At 38.1% G+C, this 15,762-nt stretch overlaps 1 protein-coding gene across 1 annotated transcript; it reads left to right on the forward strand.

The window, feature by feature from the left end:
• The first annotated feature begins 6,392 nt into the window (after nucleotides 1-6,392).
• Nucleotides 6,393-6,857, forward strand: LOC137740566 (uncharacterized). The gene is made up of 2 exons (XM_068480409.1): nucleotides 6,393-6,518; nucleotides 6,582-6,857. Exons 1-2 carry the CDS (start codon nucleotides 6,393-6,395, stop codon nucleotides 6,855-6,857), a joined length of 402 nt encoding a protein of 133 aa, XP_068336510.1.
• Nucleotides 6,858-15,762: the final 8,905 nt, after the last annotated feature.

Here is a 15,762-nt window from a genome sequence, read left to right on the forward strand (position 1 = left end):
TTGAATTTTTCCATGTTCTTTTTATTCATGTATTTCTATTAAGAATCTTTCACCAAGCTTCCCCTTCATTCCTTTCATTATTTAAGAGAGGAGAGCTTTTGAACCACGTTTTAGCAAACTTCCAATGAAGAAAGTTAAGGTTCCACCATAAAACTAATTGACAATATAGAAAGTAGCTAAACTTAATTATAAGTCCATATAAAATTCTTCCTCCCATCAATATGGAATTCATTCTCAACGTCATCCATGTTGAGTTGCAACATAGATAATAAGGCTGTTGTCAAGTTCTTAATGCGCCAATTGCATCGACCGATGTTACCTAAAATCACAATAAACCACTAATTATGGTCACTTAAACTAGAACATGCTAGTACGCAAACTAACATCATTGCACAAATGGTTCTTAGACATATAAATAAGGGTAAATATCAGTTTACTACCCTCAAGTTTCGTGGTTTTCAACATTTGGTACATGAAGTTTTTTTTGTCCTAGAGTCATACCTAAAGTGTTCATTTTGAGACAGTCTTATACATCCGTTGGTCTGGCTGTTAAGTCTTCCGTTAACTGATGGCATGGCACCCATATGGACAATGACTGGGTGCCACGTGTCATTAAGGGATGTACGTGGAAATTAAAAATTCAAAAAAATAATTATTTAAAGAAAAGTTAAAAAAATATAAAAAATAAAAAAACCAAACAAATCCCAGATCATCTTCCCCAGAATCCCATCACCCACCCCTTCCTCCATCCCCTGCAACCACTTCCCTCCCCACTTAACAAAACAAGGGGTTGATGGAGACGAGAATCCAGCTGCTGTCACTCAAATTCTACAAAGGGGTCTCCATCGAATCGTTCATGGTATCGACTGCAAGGCTGTACTAGAGGGTTGCGACGAAGATCAAGCAGATCAAGAAGAGGCAGAGGGTTCTGATGTGGGAGTTCAGAAGGTCGAAGGCGGCGATAGAGGAGCTGAGGTGGGATCTGGAAATGAGGTGTCACACCCCAAACCCGACATACGTCCAGAATTGACACGTGACGTCACCAAAAAATCCATATCTATCATACCCCACCTCCGGGATATGGGCAAGCACAACTCAATAATCGAATCACATAGTTATTTTTCGTATGCTTTATGGCTGCATCTAACCTCCCCGTTAGACTGCCTACGTACCCTAAACAGGGATCAAGCCATTCGTAGTTCGTCATGCACAATAATTGACATATAACACAATCCGTTTAAGTCGAAAGGCATAACGTTTCTCAATCAATCAATAGAACTTGACAAGCATGAAATTTCTTGACTCAGGGTTACATAATAACCCACCTGAAAATCATGATTTCCCTTCCATCTATATATAAATCATTATGTCGCATCATGATACCGCAATTCACAACATATATCATTTCAAAGAACCAACGAAGCACAATACCATTCTCTAGCCACATTTATCAACAAGTCTAATCATAACAATAACCATGATATCCAACATAACAATCCCACATGACAATTAACATTTCCACTTCATCCATCACGTAATTCATCACGTTTTCCACATAAAATCGCATTTCATAATGTGTAACATAGTTAAGAATTAACAAAGTACACATTATTCTCTAGAAATATTAATCAACTAAAATACTAATGATAACCACACTCATATCCAACGTCATTCCATAATCACATCAATCAATAATGTCAACCATCACATCATCAATAACATATACAACATGTCGAAATGCAAGGCTAAAGCAACACAATTCGATTGAAGACTACTTCTTTGAAAGAGGGGATTTTGGACCACCCAACAGACCAAGGCACCAAAGGGGATTCCGAACCATCACTCAACGGAATCCAAACAGAACTCAATTCCAGACCACCAACCAAATTGAACAGAAGTCCAAGAAGCATAACAACGGCTCGAAGGAACAAGACATGATTCAAGTTACCTAATTCATGAAAACTCAACGAACGAAGCAATATCGAGCACAATTCCACATCACAATGGGTTATCAGTCAATTACTAGACCTCACATCTCCCAAGCAATTCAATATGCATTACATTCACATGTCACAACCATTTCCAATACCCAAGTCAATCACATTTAACTTTATCATACCAATCACTATGCTTCCAACAGTATATCTCAATCCATAGCTTGTAACATATCAAGGAATCACGAAGCACAATATTAATATTTAATTACGTTAATCAATCAGTGAGATAACAGATCATTTCACGAATTTAATTAAAGAACTCTACATAATTCCCTACTTGGGTTATGAATAATAACATGGTGATTCTAATTTGTATTCACAAGATCCATTGTGGTTAATTCCCATTCACTCGAATCTAGGATTCTAAGATAACCTTATGAGAATGAGCAAGAGCAAGAGCAAGAATTCTGGACCACCACTCAACGGAATCGCAGAGTAGAAGGGATTCCGGATCATCACTCAATAGAATCCAAATCAGGATATGATTCTGGACCATCACTCAACGGAATTGCAAAGTAGAAGGGATTCCGGACCATCACTCAACGGAATCCAAATCAGGATATGATTCCGGACCATCACTCAACGGAATTGCGAAGTAGAAGGGATTCCGGACCATCACTCAACGAAATCCAAATCAGGATATGATTTCGGACCATCACTCAACGGAATTGCGAAGTAGAAGGGATTCCGGACCATCACTCAACGAAATCCAAATCAGGATATGATTCCAGACGATCACTCAACGGAATCGCGAAGTAGAAGGGATTCCAGACCATCACTCAACGGAATCCAAATCAGGATATGATTCCGGACCATCACTCAATGGAATCCAAACAAGGATACGATTCCGGACCATCACTCAACGGAATCGTAGAGTAGAATGTGTAACATCAATCGATAAGACAAGACATGGATCAAGTTACTCAAGGTACAAAGACTCAACGAAACGAGAATGAATAATGACACGAGGGTTGAAACATGTTTCGAAGCAACGAACCCCACAACAATGGATTAATGGTCCACTACTAGCCCTCGCATTTCATCACATCAATCCAATCATACAATACAAACCATATTTCCAATGCACAAGTCAAATCATACTTACTGAAAATAGATCAATGGCTAGAAATAAAATAATACTTCAATAGAATTCACATTAATTAACATGGGTCTATGGCGTATGTATATATAATTCACATTTCAATATGCAATTCGAATCACTTTTCCACAAATATTACCCCTCCATGAATCAAACCACATTTAATAAAAAAAGATCGATGGCCAATTATAAAAGAATCACATTTTAATAGCTTAGTTTGGTTCGTAATGTGTGGTACTTGTATTTATACTCTTGATTGTACTTTTGTGTTCCGATTAGGCTCTTCAAAAGAACAAAATTAATATTATCTAAGGAAAGTACATTGATTATGGAATCTACCACTCAAATAATATCACTCAATTAGTAGTTAAGAAGATTAGAAAGGAAATCTGGAAAAGAAAATAGGTGTGGCAAAAAAAAGTACTCCGCTTCTCCACAAAATCTGCAGAAAACAGCACTATTAGACCAAGTTTAGGCTCCCTTTGGAACATTCCAAACTAAACCAAATCATGTGATATTATATGGGTTTTGAAGCTTGTGTTCTGTACTTTAAAAGCATACAAAGTTTGTAGAAAACGAAGCTCTAAATTGGAAGTTATGCCAAAAGGAAAAACGGAGTCTTGGAACTGGAAACCCAATTTTCTGCTGCTGTTTGGCAGCCGCGACCCAAATTTAAAGAAGGTTTTGATCAGCCAAAACTCAACGAAATTGAGTGAAAACAATTGGGTTACGATCATGAGCATATGTACTTTCAACACACTAAAAATTTTCTCCAAAGGAGCACATAAAGGCCTAGAAATTAAGAGCCAAAGAAGGCTACTCGAAACTTGAGTTTTCTTTGCAAAGAAATCAATTTTCTACTACGTAACAGCCTACTTCCAATTCATATAACAAATCCCAAAATACTTCCAGGTAGTCCAGAAGTCATGTATACAACATCCAAAACTAACATGACTCAAAATTAACAAGAAATTGACCTTTTGAACCAAACCCTTGATCAAGAAATTTGATCTACACACCCAATCCGAATTACCCAACTCTAATTCATGTTTAGACTAGTTCATTGAATGATAGAAACCCTAAATAGAATTAAGAACTCCAATATATCATGGCAATTACAATTCAACTTAAGAAAGTTAAATTCGAAAAATCAAGATAATGAAGTAACAAGGAATTTACCCTTCAAATCTCTGAATCCTTCCTTCACCATCACGTTCTCTAACTCCTCTCTCTCTCCGAGTTTTGCATGAAGAACGAAGGATTTTCTTCCACGGCTATGGAAGAGCCACCTCCTCCCTATTTCTTTTCATTTCCTTGCAAAGCCAGGAAGAACGTGAAGAACGTTCTCCCCCCCCTCCTTTCCTTCGCAACTCCCTTTTTCCTTCCTCCTCCCCCCTGCCATCTCGTCCCTTCTCTTGGTCTGCCCTAACCCTTACATGATTGGGCCTCCCCCTCACAAAGTGGGAAAATATTTAATTAAAAACTACAGTCTAGCAAACGATTTCAAATGTCCGTAACTATACCGTTAAAACTCGGATTTGCAAACGGTTTTTGCCTAGATATTTGTTGCTTCAAGATCTATTTGAAAACATTACTTGTGACCTCGAAAGGTCTACGGATTTTAAATAATTACTTTCCAAACTTCAAACAATTTTAATTAGTTTAATTAAAATTTAAATTCAAACAATTTAAAATAAATTGTCGAGAAATAATATTAAATCTCAATAATACAAATACGTAGATTATAATAATGAAATCCAGGAACGGAATTTCACATGAGGGGACCATGGGGGGTGGTGGAGTGGGACGAGGAGGGCGACGGCAGGATTTTTGGTCATAGCTCCATGCCATTTGATTCCTATTTCCTAGTCCAAAAGTCTAAAATTTATCACCAAAGGTGCACTAACCTGCACCATAACAAAACCAAGTTCGAAAATCCGAGGGCGCTACTTCTCTCTTCTGTTTCACATAGATTCTCTCTCTCCCTGTTCAAAAACGCTTCAACTCGGTCCGATCTCTGACTCAATGGATCAAACTCAGTTCTTGGCACCTTGCAAATCCAACTCTAAGCTGTCTAATTTTCTCTCCATCTACCCAGCGCTGTTCAACTACGCCTGGGTTTCAAAGGTCCAGCTTTAATTTAGGTTTGTCAACTCCAACCACTTGAAAGTTGCTGAATCTCCTTCTCTCCAAAGCTCTAAATTCTTGACCAAATAGTGGAGGTGATTTTATAAGCTTCAGGAAAAGGGTGGAATAGTAGCTATGGTTTGTTAGTGTTTTCTGATTTGTTAATTTGGGATTCTCCTAAATCCTCGTTGTTAGGTTGAGGAGAAGATTGCAAGTTTTTAGGTTTTGGAGGATAAGTCTTGTCATATAAAATTTGGTGTTTTTCCTTTTGATGTTTTGGTGGCGAAGGGGATGGTGGAAGCTTCTTAAGTCTGGGTTGGCATGAAAATTTGGGGTTCGCTTCGCCTTTACCTGCATAGAAAGATTGTTGTATGTAATCTAGTGAGATTTAAGGTGGGAAAAATAATCAGAGAGAAATATTTTATTCTCAGTTTATATTGGCCAAGAAAGGTCCTTTTGGGACAATATGGATAACGGCACATTTGGAGCGCAAGCTTCGTAAGAATCAGGTCGTCAACACCGATATTGGCGTCTTCGTAGGTCAGTTATCATATTTTTTTACCTTAAGCCATCTCCAACCAAGGGCTGGTCAGAGGGCTCGTTTTAGCCCTCTGGCCCTCCAGGATGTTAATATTTTAATGAACAGTACAGGGCCATATTTGCCTCCATCTCCAACCGAGGGCGAAAGGGCCATAGGGCTCATTTTATCCTTGTCACAAAAAAACGCCTCCAACTAAGGGCTAAAGGGCAATAGGGACAAACATAATTTATTATTTAAAAACTACAACTTAAATTCAAATCCAACGGCTAAGTGACGTCAGCTAGCCATTGGATTTGAATTTTTTTTTCTATAAATAGGGTGGATATTGGGCTATAATTCACACAACTTTGAATTCAATTTATTTCAATTCAATCTCTTTCAATTCAAGTCTGCAATGAATTCCAACTTTGGATCCTCTTCGAATTCCAACTGGGGGTCCTCATCCAATTCCAAATTGGAAGAAAAATGAGCGCAAATGAGATGAGAAGATGAGGAGTCTAATGAAGAAGTTCAAGTAAGGCGCAACAAACAAAACAGAGTAGCAACCATGGTGTGTCAGCCAATTGAGGAACAACCTCAATGGGGTGGCTCTGTTACTAGTCACTCTTACAAACCACGAAATAGAGCAATGACGCATGCCAATCTGATGAACAACTACTTCAACCCCAACTCGGTGTACACAAAAGAGAATTTCAGACATCGCTTCTGGATGATGCATCATGTCTTCGAGCGTTTACTTCGTGATGTCCAGCAGGTCAATCCATACTTTTGACAAAAGCGGAACAGAGCAGGCCACCCTGGCTTCTCACCTCATCAGAAGGTTACTGTTGCAATCCGAATGATGCCCTATAGCTCCCCAGTTGATTCGATGGATGAAACCCAAGGTATGTCTGAGTCTACATGCCTTGATACTCTTGAACAATTCTGTGACATAATTATTCAAGTTTACAAAGACGAGTACCTACGTGAGCCAAATCAAGAAGATCTGAATCGGCTCCTTCGCAAAGATGAAGACCGTGGGTTTTCCGGCATGATGGGGTCATTAGACTACATGCATTGGGATTGGAAGAATTGTCCCACCGGATGGCAATGAGGCTTTAGCAGAAGGTCGAGAAAGCCAACTGTTATGTTAGAGGCGGTTGCCTCATATGACACATGGATCTAGCATGTTTTCTTTGAAGTCCCTAGATCCCAAAATGACATTATAGTTCTTGGGCATTCACCCTTCTTCAATCGCCTGACGAAAGGTAAAGTACCTCAACTTGACTACTACATCAACGGTCGTCAGTACAATATGGGGTATTACTTGGTAGATGGCATTTACCCAAAGTGGGCGACACTTGTCCAAGCAATTCCAAACCCTAGGAATGACGCAGAAAAGTTGTTTACTTTACACCAAGAGGCATACCAGAAAGATGTTGAGAGAGCTTTTGGTATTCTACAAGCACGGTGGAAGATCATCAGTGAACCGGCAAGAGGGTGGAGTCGAGAAAATTTGAACTTCATCATGATGTCTTGCATTATATTACACAATATGATAGTGGAGGATGAGCGAGATGGGTATATTGATCAAGTGTCCGATGACGACCAAGAAGATCCACATAGGTCAAGAAGGGCTCGTGCAAAAATATATGATGGGCCTAATTTGCCTTTCAATCCAAGAACTGGTAGTATCTCTATAAATGAGTATATAAGGCTATAGAATGATACGTTCTCGTGCCACAAACAACCTACCTACAATAGGATCATGTTGCACATATTTGGGTCAAAAGAAGCATGGAGTAGGCGTTTAAGTTTTATATTGTTAAATGTTTTTAAAAAATGTTGTTTAAGTTTCATGTTGTTAAATTTTTTTTATGTTGGTTAATGTTATTTAATGTTGTTTCATATTGTTTAATGTTGTTTGACACACCTCGACCCAGAAAGTCCACTTGGACCCTGAATCGAGCTGTGCTGGCCGACACCTGGAATGTGACGAAGCCATAAAATGTGATAGTGTATAAAAAGTGAATAAATTTGAAACAAAAAGTGTCTAAATACCAGAGTGCGCTACGAATGGGAGCGAACCCATTTCACACGCAATGTCAGAGCATACCCTTAAAAGTAGCCACCAATACTAAGATTAGCTATATATCCTCGTCGATACGAACTCAGCGGTTAAAACCTGAAGGGGTACAAAACAGAAAGTGTGAGTAAGCTGTAAAACCAAGTTTCCCAAAACTATTACCTTTCAAACAGTAATAACCCCTCACTGTAATTCCCTTATCGTTTTCTATAGGACAGTACAACATATATACATATATCCAAACCATACTCAGAAATGACCAAAACCACAACTTGCCATCAACTCCACCATGCATTAATAAGTAGGCCAAATGAACTTAATCAATACAAAATGATATGTCAGTCAGAGTCATCTAAAATGACATGTACAACTTATCCATATCTCATTAATCATGGCTAGCATATAAGTTGGAGTCACCTATAGTGACCTGTACGACTTATCCATATCTCATCAATCATGGCTATCATATAAGTCGGAGTCACCTATAGTGACTTGTACGACTTATCCATATCTCATCAGTCATGGCTAGCATATAAGTCGGAGTCACCTATAGTGACCTGTACGACTTATCCATATCTCATCAATCATGGCTAACCAATAGCTCAATAAGTATACCTGCACACGAGTCGGAACCACCTAAAGTGGTCTGTACGACAGAACTGGGTGTAAATAAATACGCTCAAGTGCTACGATCACGTGAAGACTGTGCGAATAATCGCGGGTCACCTACAAGTCGGAACCACCTAAAGTGGTATGTACGACAGGACTGTGCACCTACCTTGGATCCAAGGTGAGCGTAAGGTGCGGGAGGTGAACATCACGTGAAGGACTGGGTCCTGGCCACGGGCGGGAGCACTAACACCGGGGTGCAGGTTTATGAGCTATATTGTATCTCAACACAATCATACTCACTAACATCACTAACATCAACATGTACTCACCTGAGACTTACCTGGGCGTCCGCGGCGTCATATAGCACTTCACAGCATTCACAATAGTCAGGTCCAGGTAATATCCATATGAATATGCCATGATGCAATCTAATACTCAACCATGTTGTAGCATTTTCAATTATAAACAATACAGTGTGAAATGTACAATCAATAACGCCTTACTCCCGAACTACTTATTTTCAGGGATAATTATCCATGGCAACCCAATTAACACTAATTAACTAACTAATTCACAAAACTAAAACTTGTCTTTACCAATTTCCTTCGCATTACACAATTTCCCAAATAAGGCTTTTGTCTCAAATACATTATGGCTGCATCTAACGTCTCGTTAGACTGCCTACGTACCCTAAACAGGGATCAAGTCATTCATAGTTCATATAGTACTTCAAGCATTCACAATAATTATATATGAAAGTAATATACCTAATCAATTTAAAAGTGTCGATAAAACTCTCAATAATATGTACGATAAAAAGGAAAAAATGCACTCACCTGGAGTCCACGTTATGATTCTCTAGTGCACGCATCGAGGCGTCCTGAATGATTGGTCCCTGTGACCAATTATCAAATCACACCTCAGAATTCTTATCCGTAGAATACGTAATTCACATAAAACACAACCTCAAGGGCATTCTAAAATAGTTTGAGACTCATTGACCACATGTCAATAGTCGATCAAAGATCGACGGTAGGGTCTACAACCCTGTATAACTTGACCCGGAAGATCAGCATATCAGATTTCCAATCCGTAACTCCCAACAATCCACAATATGTTTCTAGAACAACATATTAAAATTTCATTACGATCCAATGGTCGGATCTCCGCCAATTGCCTAAAACAAGTGGCTGTGAACATTTATTTTACTAACTTACAAATCCAATTCAGGAAGATCCATAAGTCGAATTCCCAATCCATAAATTCCTATGATATTTAAATATTACTTATTATAATATATCCAATTTTGGTGACGATCCAACGGTCGGATCGTCGATTCACATTTTTATCAAGTAACGTATCGTAACAAATTTAGGTTCCAATGATCAACCTACGTCATTCAAATAAAAAAACTGAATTCAAGACATTCGACATAGCCTAAAAATAGCATTGGCGGCCCACTGGCCACGCGCCGCCGCGGGTGGTTGTCGGCTGCCCCGACTCGCCGGAAAATCCAACTATTTCCAAAAATTCTCAAACTTCACATAAATGAAGATCTCAGCGAGTGGAGCAACTTTCATACCTGCCACGAAGTCCAAAAGTGGACGGAAGATGGTCAATTTTTCCCACAAAGCCGGCGGGTGCCTAAAACTTCCCGACGTCGATTCGTCGTCTACGGTGGTCCAACGGGGTCAAGTTTGGTTGGGTTTTGCTCCTGGGATGATGGGCTACAAAGCCCAAGTGGTGGCATCGGCCATCGCTTTGCCGATTTGCCAGAAAATCGAAAAGGGTGGCTGGAGCACTATTGATTTTCGTCAACTTTCGTGGCCTCAAACCGCCACATCCCATGGTTAATCAAGGTGGTTCTTGGGTGGGTTTTGTAGAGGGGAATGAGAGCTTCAAGATGGTGGTGGTGGCATCGAAAAACTCCACCGGAGTTGGCCGGAATCGACCTTGGAAAATGGTGGTCGCGAGTTGGAAAAACTCACGGGAAAGCTGGGATTTTTTTTTTTTTTTCCTTTTCTTTTTCTGATTGGGTCTCACCCTCTCCCTCTAATTTAATTGGTTCCTTCCTATTTGTGCCTAAAATCAGATTGGCCACTTTCCCACAAGGTGGGAATTCAAATAATTTATAACTAAACTTTAAATAGCTATTTTCAAACGTCCATAACTATACCGTTATAATCCGGTCCATAACTATACTGTTATAATCCGGACTCGCAAACGCTTTCGTCTATGCGTTCACATCCACGAGGATTACGAGAATATGTTAAAAGAATAAGTCATACGTCTCTCTAGACGATGGTCAACATAAGTCAAAGCCCTTGCCTCTAGGGCAATTTCGTAAATTCACGCTTTTAAAATAAAATAAAAACGTAAAATTTGGAACGGGTTGTCACATTGTTTCATGTTACTTAATTTAATTTAATGTTGTATAAAATGTTGTATAATGGCTTAGGAAGTTATAGGAAAAAAATAGAATTTAAAAAAAATGAAACAAATTTTGTAAAATAGAAGTTATAGGAAAAAAATAGAATTTAAAATAAATATATGAAACAAATTTTGTAAAATAGAAGTTATAGGAAAAAAATAGAATTTAAAAAAAATATGAAACAAATTTTGTGAAATAGAAGTTATAGGAAAAAAAATAGAATTTTAAAAAAATATGAAACAAATTTTTTGAAATATAAGTTATAGGAAAAAATGGAATTTAAAAAAAAATAGGAAACAAATTTTGTAAAATAGAAGTTATAGGAAAAAAATATGAAACAAATTTTTTGAAATAGAAGTTATAGGTAGGGATGGCAATTCTAACCGTTAGACCTCATAACCGCGGATAACCGCCCGAATGGATTGAATTTGGGTATGAAAATTTGGGTATATTTTGGGTATAGGGAAAAACTGTGAATATTATTCTGTTATAGTTTTGGATATGGTTATAGTGATCTCCAATTTGTATCAGTCCCCGAATCCGAATCGAATAATATAATATAAGTATGTAATATTAAAATATTAAATAGTATATATATATATATATATTCATTATTCACCGAATCCATTACCTTGAAAATATAAAAATTGCATTGTGTGAATTGCATTTTGTGGGAAAGATCGAAATTTTTTATATGAATCAAAATATATGATAATTCAATGGTAATTATAAGAGATATCAAAGATTAGCCAACATTATCAATGTTTAGCTTTAATTTTTATGTTTTACAAGATCTATTCACTAAATCATTTTATCATCAATTATATAGTGACGAAATTAATATTTCCTAAATTATCATGCGTCAATTGGACGAATATATTTTTTGTACTGATAAGATGGATATAACCGTTAACCGATGGGGAATCCATTACCCGGTGTGTATTGTTATGGATAATACCCGATGGTTAATTTGTGGTTATGGATATGGTTAATTTTCGTGGTTATAGGGATGGATATAGTATTTCTGTCCCCAAACCGAACCGTTGCCAACCCTAGTTATAGGAAAAAATGGAATTAAAAAAAAAATAGGAAACAAATTTTGTAAAATAGAAGTTAAAGAAAAAAATAAAAGTTATAGGAAAAATTTTGTAAAAATAAATAAATAAATAAAACTGTAAATCAAAAATAAAAAAATTCAAAAATAACGGCTAGCTGACGTTAGCTAGTTGTTATATTCAAATTTTCCATGCTATTTGTGTCGATTATAACCGACATTATTTCTTTTATTTCTATCGGTTTTAATCGATAGTTTTAAAAAAAATTCCAGCCAACTTGGGGCTGGCTGGCTGGCTGCATGTGTCCAGCCTTTTGACCTTTTCAGATTCCATGGGGCCCACGAACCCTATGGCCTAGCCCTCGGTTGGAGACGATTTTCGGGCTATTTTCGGCCATCTGGACCCTTCGATTAGAGATGGCCTTATGCTCCATGTGGAGAATGGGTGGGTGATGGGATTCTGGGGAAGACGATACAGGTTTTGTTTGTTTATTTGTTTATTTTTTTAAGTAAATTTTTTTAACTTTTCTTTAAATAATTATTTTTTTGAATTTTTAATTTCCACGTGGATCCCTTAATGACACATGGCGCCTAGTCATTGTCCACATGGGCGTCACGTCATCAATTAACGGAAGACTTAACAGTCAAACTAACAGATGTATAAAACTGTCCCAAAATTAACACTTTAGGTATGACTCTAAGATAAAAAAAACTTTAAGTACCAAATGTTAAAAACCACGAAACTCGTGAAGATAGTAAACTGATATTTACCCTATAAATATATGAAAAACATTAATTTGATTAAAAATAGTCGAAAAACATTAAAGGCTATTTCCAATGGAAGGGGTCAATTTAACCCTCTTTTGACCAAAAACTCATCTTCATCGTCAATGGTGGGCTAAATTAAATCTTTAAAAAAGCCTTGATGGAGAAGATTTGTTCATTCCGTCCGTCGTCCACAACGAATCATATTCTCCAGATTTTGATCGGTACTCTTCATATTCTTATTGAATCGGCATCCACTGCGCTGTCACTCTTCTCACACCAGCCTGATCTCTCTGTGCCTTAGTGCCTCACCCGCTCTACCTTGTCTTACCTAGGGCTCTCAGTTCTCCAGATCTCCACCAATACCTTATTCCTTTCCACCATTTACATGCCATCTTTAAGTGTCACCTCAGTTTTCAACATCCACCATCACCTTCCGCACCTAACCTCCACCTATATAGTTTTCCCTCCACTTTCCGACGACGATCCTTACAGTTGGTTAGCTCTGTCGAAGGAGTACTTGGATTACCACTGTGTCGACACCAACAGCTGTGTCACAGTAGCGGGCCTCAATCTCAGCGACGAAGCATCTATGTGGTTCCAATGGTACAAGTTACACGTCGGGTACGCGTCATGGGCCACATTTACCGAATGCCTCTTACAACGTTTTCGGCCTGGCGACCAATGTCATTTTCTCATGTCTCCCAAGAAGGCTCTCTCGAGGCCTACATTAATGGATTTACTCCCTTGTCTTGCCGGGCCCAAGGTTGGACCGATGAGAAATTTTTGAGAGTATTTCTTTGTGGGCTTAAAATTGAGCTACAAGATGATAGTACAGCCCAAGGTCCTCGCCCATTAGCATGTGTCATTGAACTTGTACAGGGTTATAAGTTTTCATCTGACGTGCCTCTTGTCTGTCATGGGTTGCAATTTGGTCGCTGGGGCTGTATGGTTAGAAACTTTGGGTTTCATTGGATGGCACTTCAAAAACAAGCTAATGGAATGCTTGCTACGGGTATTATCCGCCCTAGTTCAAGCCCATCATCTTCCCTCGCCCTATTAGTACACAAAGACGAAAATGCTTGGCATTTTAATTTGTGTGGATTACAATGGTCTTAATCATGACTATCAAATTTCTGTTTCTGATTCCAATTATTGATGAGCTACTACGCAGCGCTAAATTTTTTTCCAAATTAGGTCTTTGGTCATCAAATCCGAATGCATGAACTCCACATTCCGAAAACGGATTTTTGCATATATGATGGACATTTTGAATTCATGGTAATGCCTTTTGGTTTGCAATGCTCCTTCCACATGTCAGACATTAACTAATTCCATTCTCAAGCAATTTTTACTTAAATTTGTCATTTTTATGATATACTAATCTTTGGTCCGGATTTAACTACCCATCTAATTCATTTAGCCCCTATGTTTGATGTTTTGCGAGAGAACGAATTAAAAGTGAAATCATCCAAGTGCTTGTTTGGGAAACCTAGTGTTGTGTACTTAGTCATATCATTAAGACTTGATTTGGTACTGAGGTGATTCTGAAAAAAGCTGGTATCAAAAAAAGCTGGGAGCTGTTTTTGTGTTTGGTAAACATTCAGCTTCAGCTTTTTTTTCACAGTTTTGGGTGAAAAAAAGCCAAAAACAAGAAGCTGCAAAACCTAGCTTTGAAAAACTGGCTTTTTTTCACATCTGTTTTACATAAAAGTTTACCAAACACTATAATACTGCTTTTTTTTTTTTCAAAAGCACTTTTACAAAAAAGTTTACCAAACACTCTGCTGCTTTATTTCACAGCTGCTTATTCTTACAGCACAGCAGAAGCAGCTTTTTTTCAAAGCACAGCAATACCAAACCAGCCCTAAGGCAGATGGTTCGTTGATTCTCTAAAAGTGCAGTGCATCTTCGATTGGCCTAAACCTACTACACTCAAAGGCTTGGGTGGATTTTTGGGTTTAACCGGTTACTACCGGAAATTTGTTCGTCATTTTGGCATGCTTGCTCCCTTTAACTGAGTTCTCTAAAAGGATAATGTCAAGTGGACTACTGCGGTAGAATAAGCTTTTATAGCTCTCAAACATGCTCTGTCTTCTACTTCTGTCCTCACCTTCTCTACCTTCTCCAAGCCATTTACTGTGGCATGTGATGCTTCAGATGCCCACATTGGTGTTGTTCTTTCACATGATCAACATCCAATAGCCTTCCTAAGCAAGTCCTTAGCGAATAAACATAAGGCTTATTGGTCTATGATAAAGAGATGATGGCAATCGTCTTCATTGTCCAACAATGGTGTCCATACTTGCTCAGGCACCCCATCAAGATACTTATAGATCACCAAACCTTGAAACACTTCCTCATTTAGCGCAATACCATGCCGACTCAACAAAAACGGGTTCTTAAATTGTTGGGTTATAATTATATACCGTAATACAGCCCACCTTCGGCGAATACAAGCATGAATGTCTGGCGCTCATGCGGCTCTCTTAGTTTATTTTTTACAGTATTTCAGAGATCCAAGCTAAATATGCACAGAATCCAGAGGCCTTTCTCATTATTCAAGCCTTACAAAGCAATCAACCTACTCGCTCTAATTTTTATGTCCGATGTGATCTCTTATATTATAAAGATGATATATTTGTTGTTGTTTCTAAAAGATATCAACTTGAAAAATAAGAATGCTTGAACACAGTGCATTTTGTAGGCTCGGCTCAGTTAACAATGAGTGATGCCAACGTATTCCATTTATAGGGATTACAAGGTATTCAGTTGCAAGGAGATTTATCTCCTATATCAAAACATTTATAGGATAAACATATTTGATAATTATCATAATCAAAATTGTGCAACAGACTTGATAGAGAAGAGTTGATGTTTATCCAAACTCTACTTGCAGGTTTGAATGTTAAACGCGGGAAATGGTTTTGTTGTTATCAAGTTTGGCTGACTAGATTGTTGAGGTGAATTGGACTGCTGACATGGTTTATCACGGCCCCTCAAGCTAAGCGGGCAGGAGCGGACGGGAAGCTTGGATACCAGAAACAGAAAGCGTTGGGATGATGAACCCT

This window comes from Pyrus communis, chromosome 7 (genome assembly GCF_963583255.1).
Source record: "Pyrus communis chromosome 7, drPyrComm1.1, whole genome shotgun sequence".
Taxonomy (NCBI): Eukaryota; Viridiplantae; Streptophyta; class Magnoliopsida; order Rosales; family Rosaceae; genus Pyrus; species Pyrus communis.

Coding starts and splice junctions, on each gene's coding strand:
- LOC137740566 (XM_068480409.1), top strand. CDS start 6,393: ATGACGCATGCCAATCTGATGAACAACTACTTCAACCCCAACTCGGTG. Junction 6,519..6,581: donor TACTTCGTGATGTCCAGCAG/GTCAATCCATAC, acceptor TCACCTCATCAG/AAGGTTACTGTTGCAATCCG.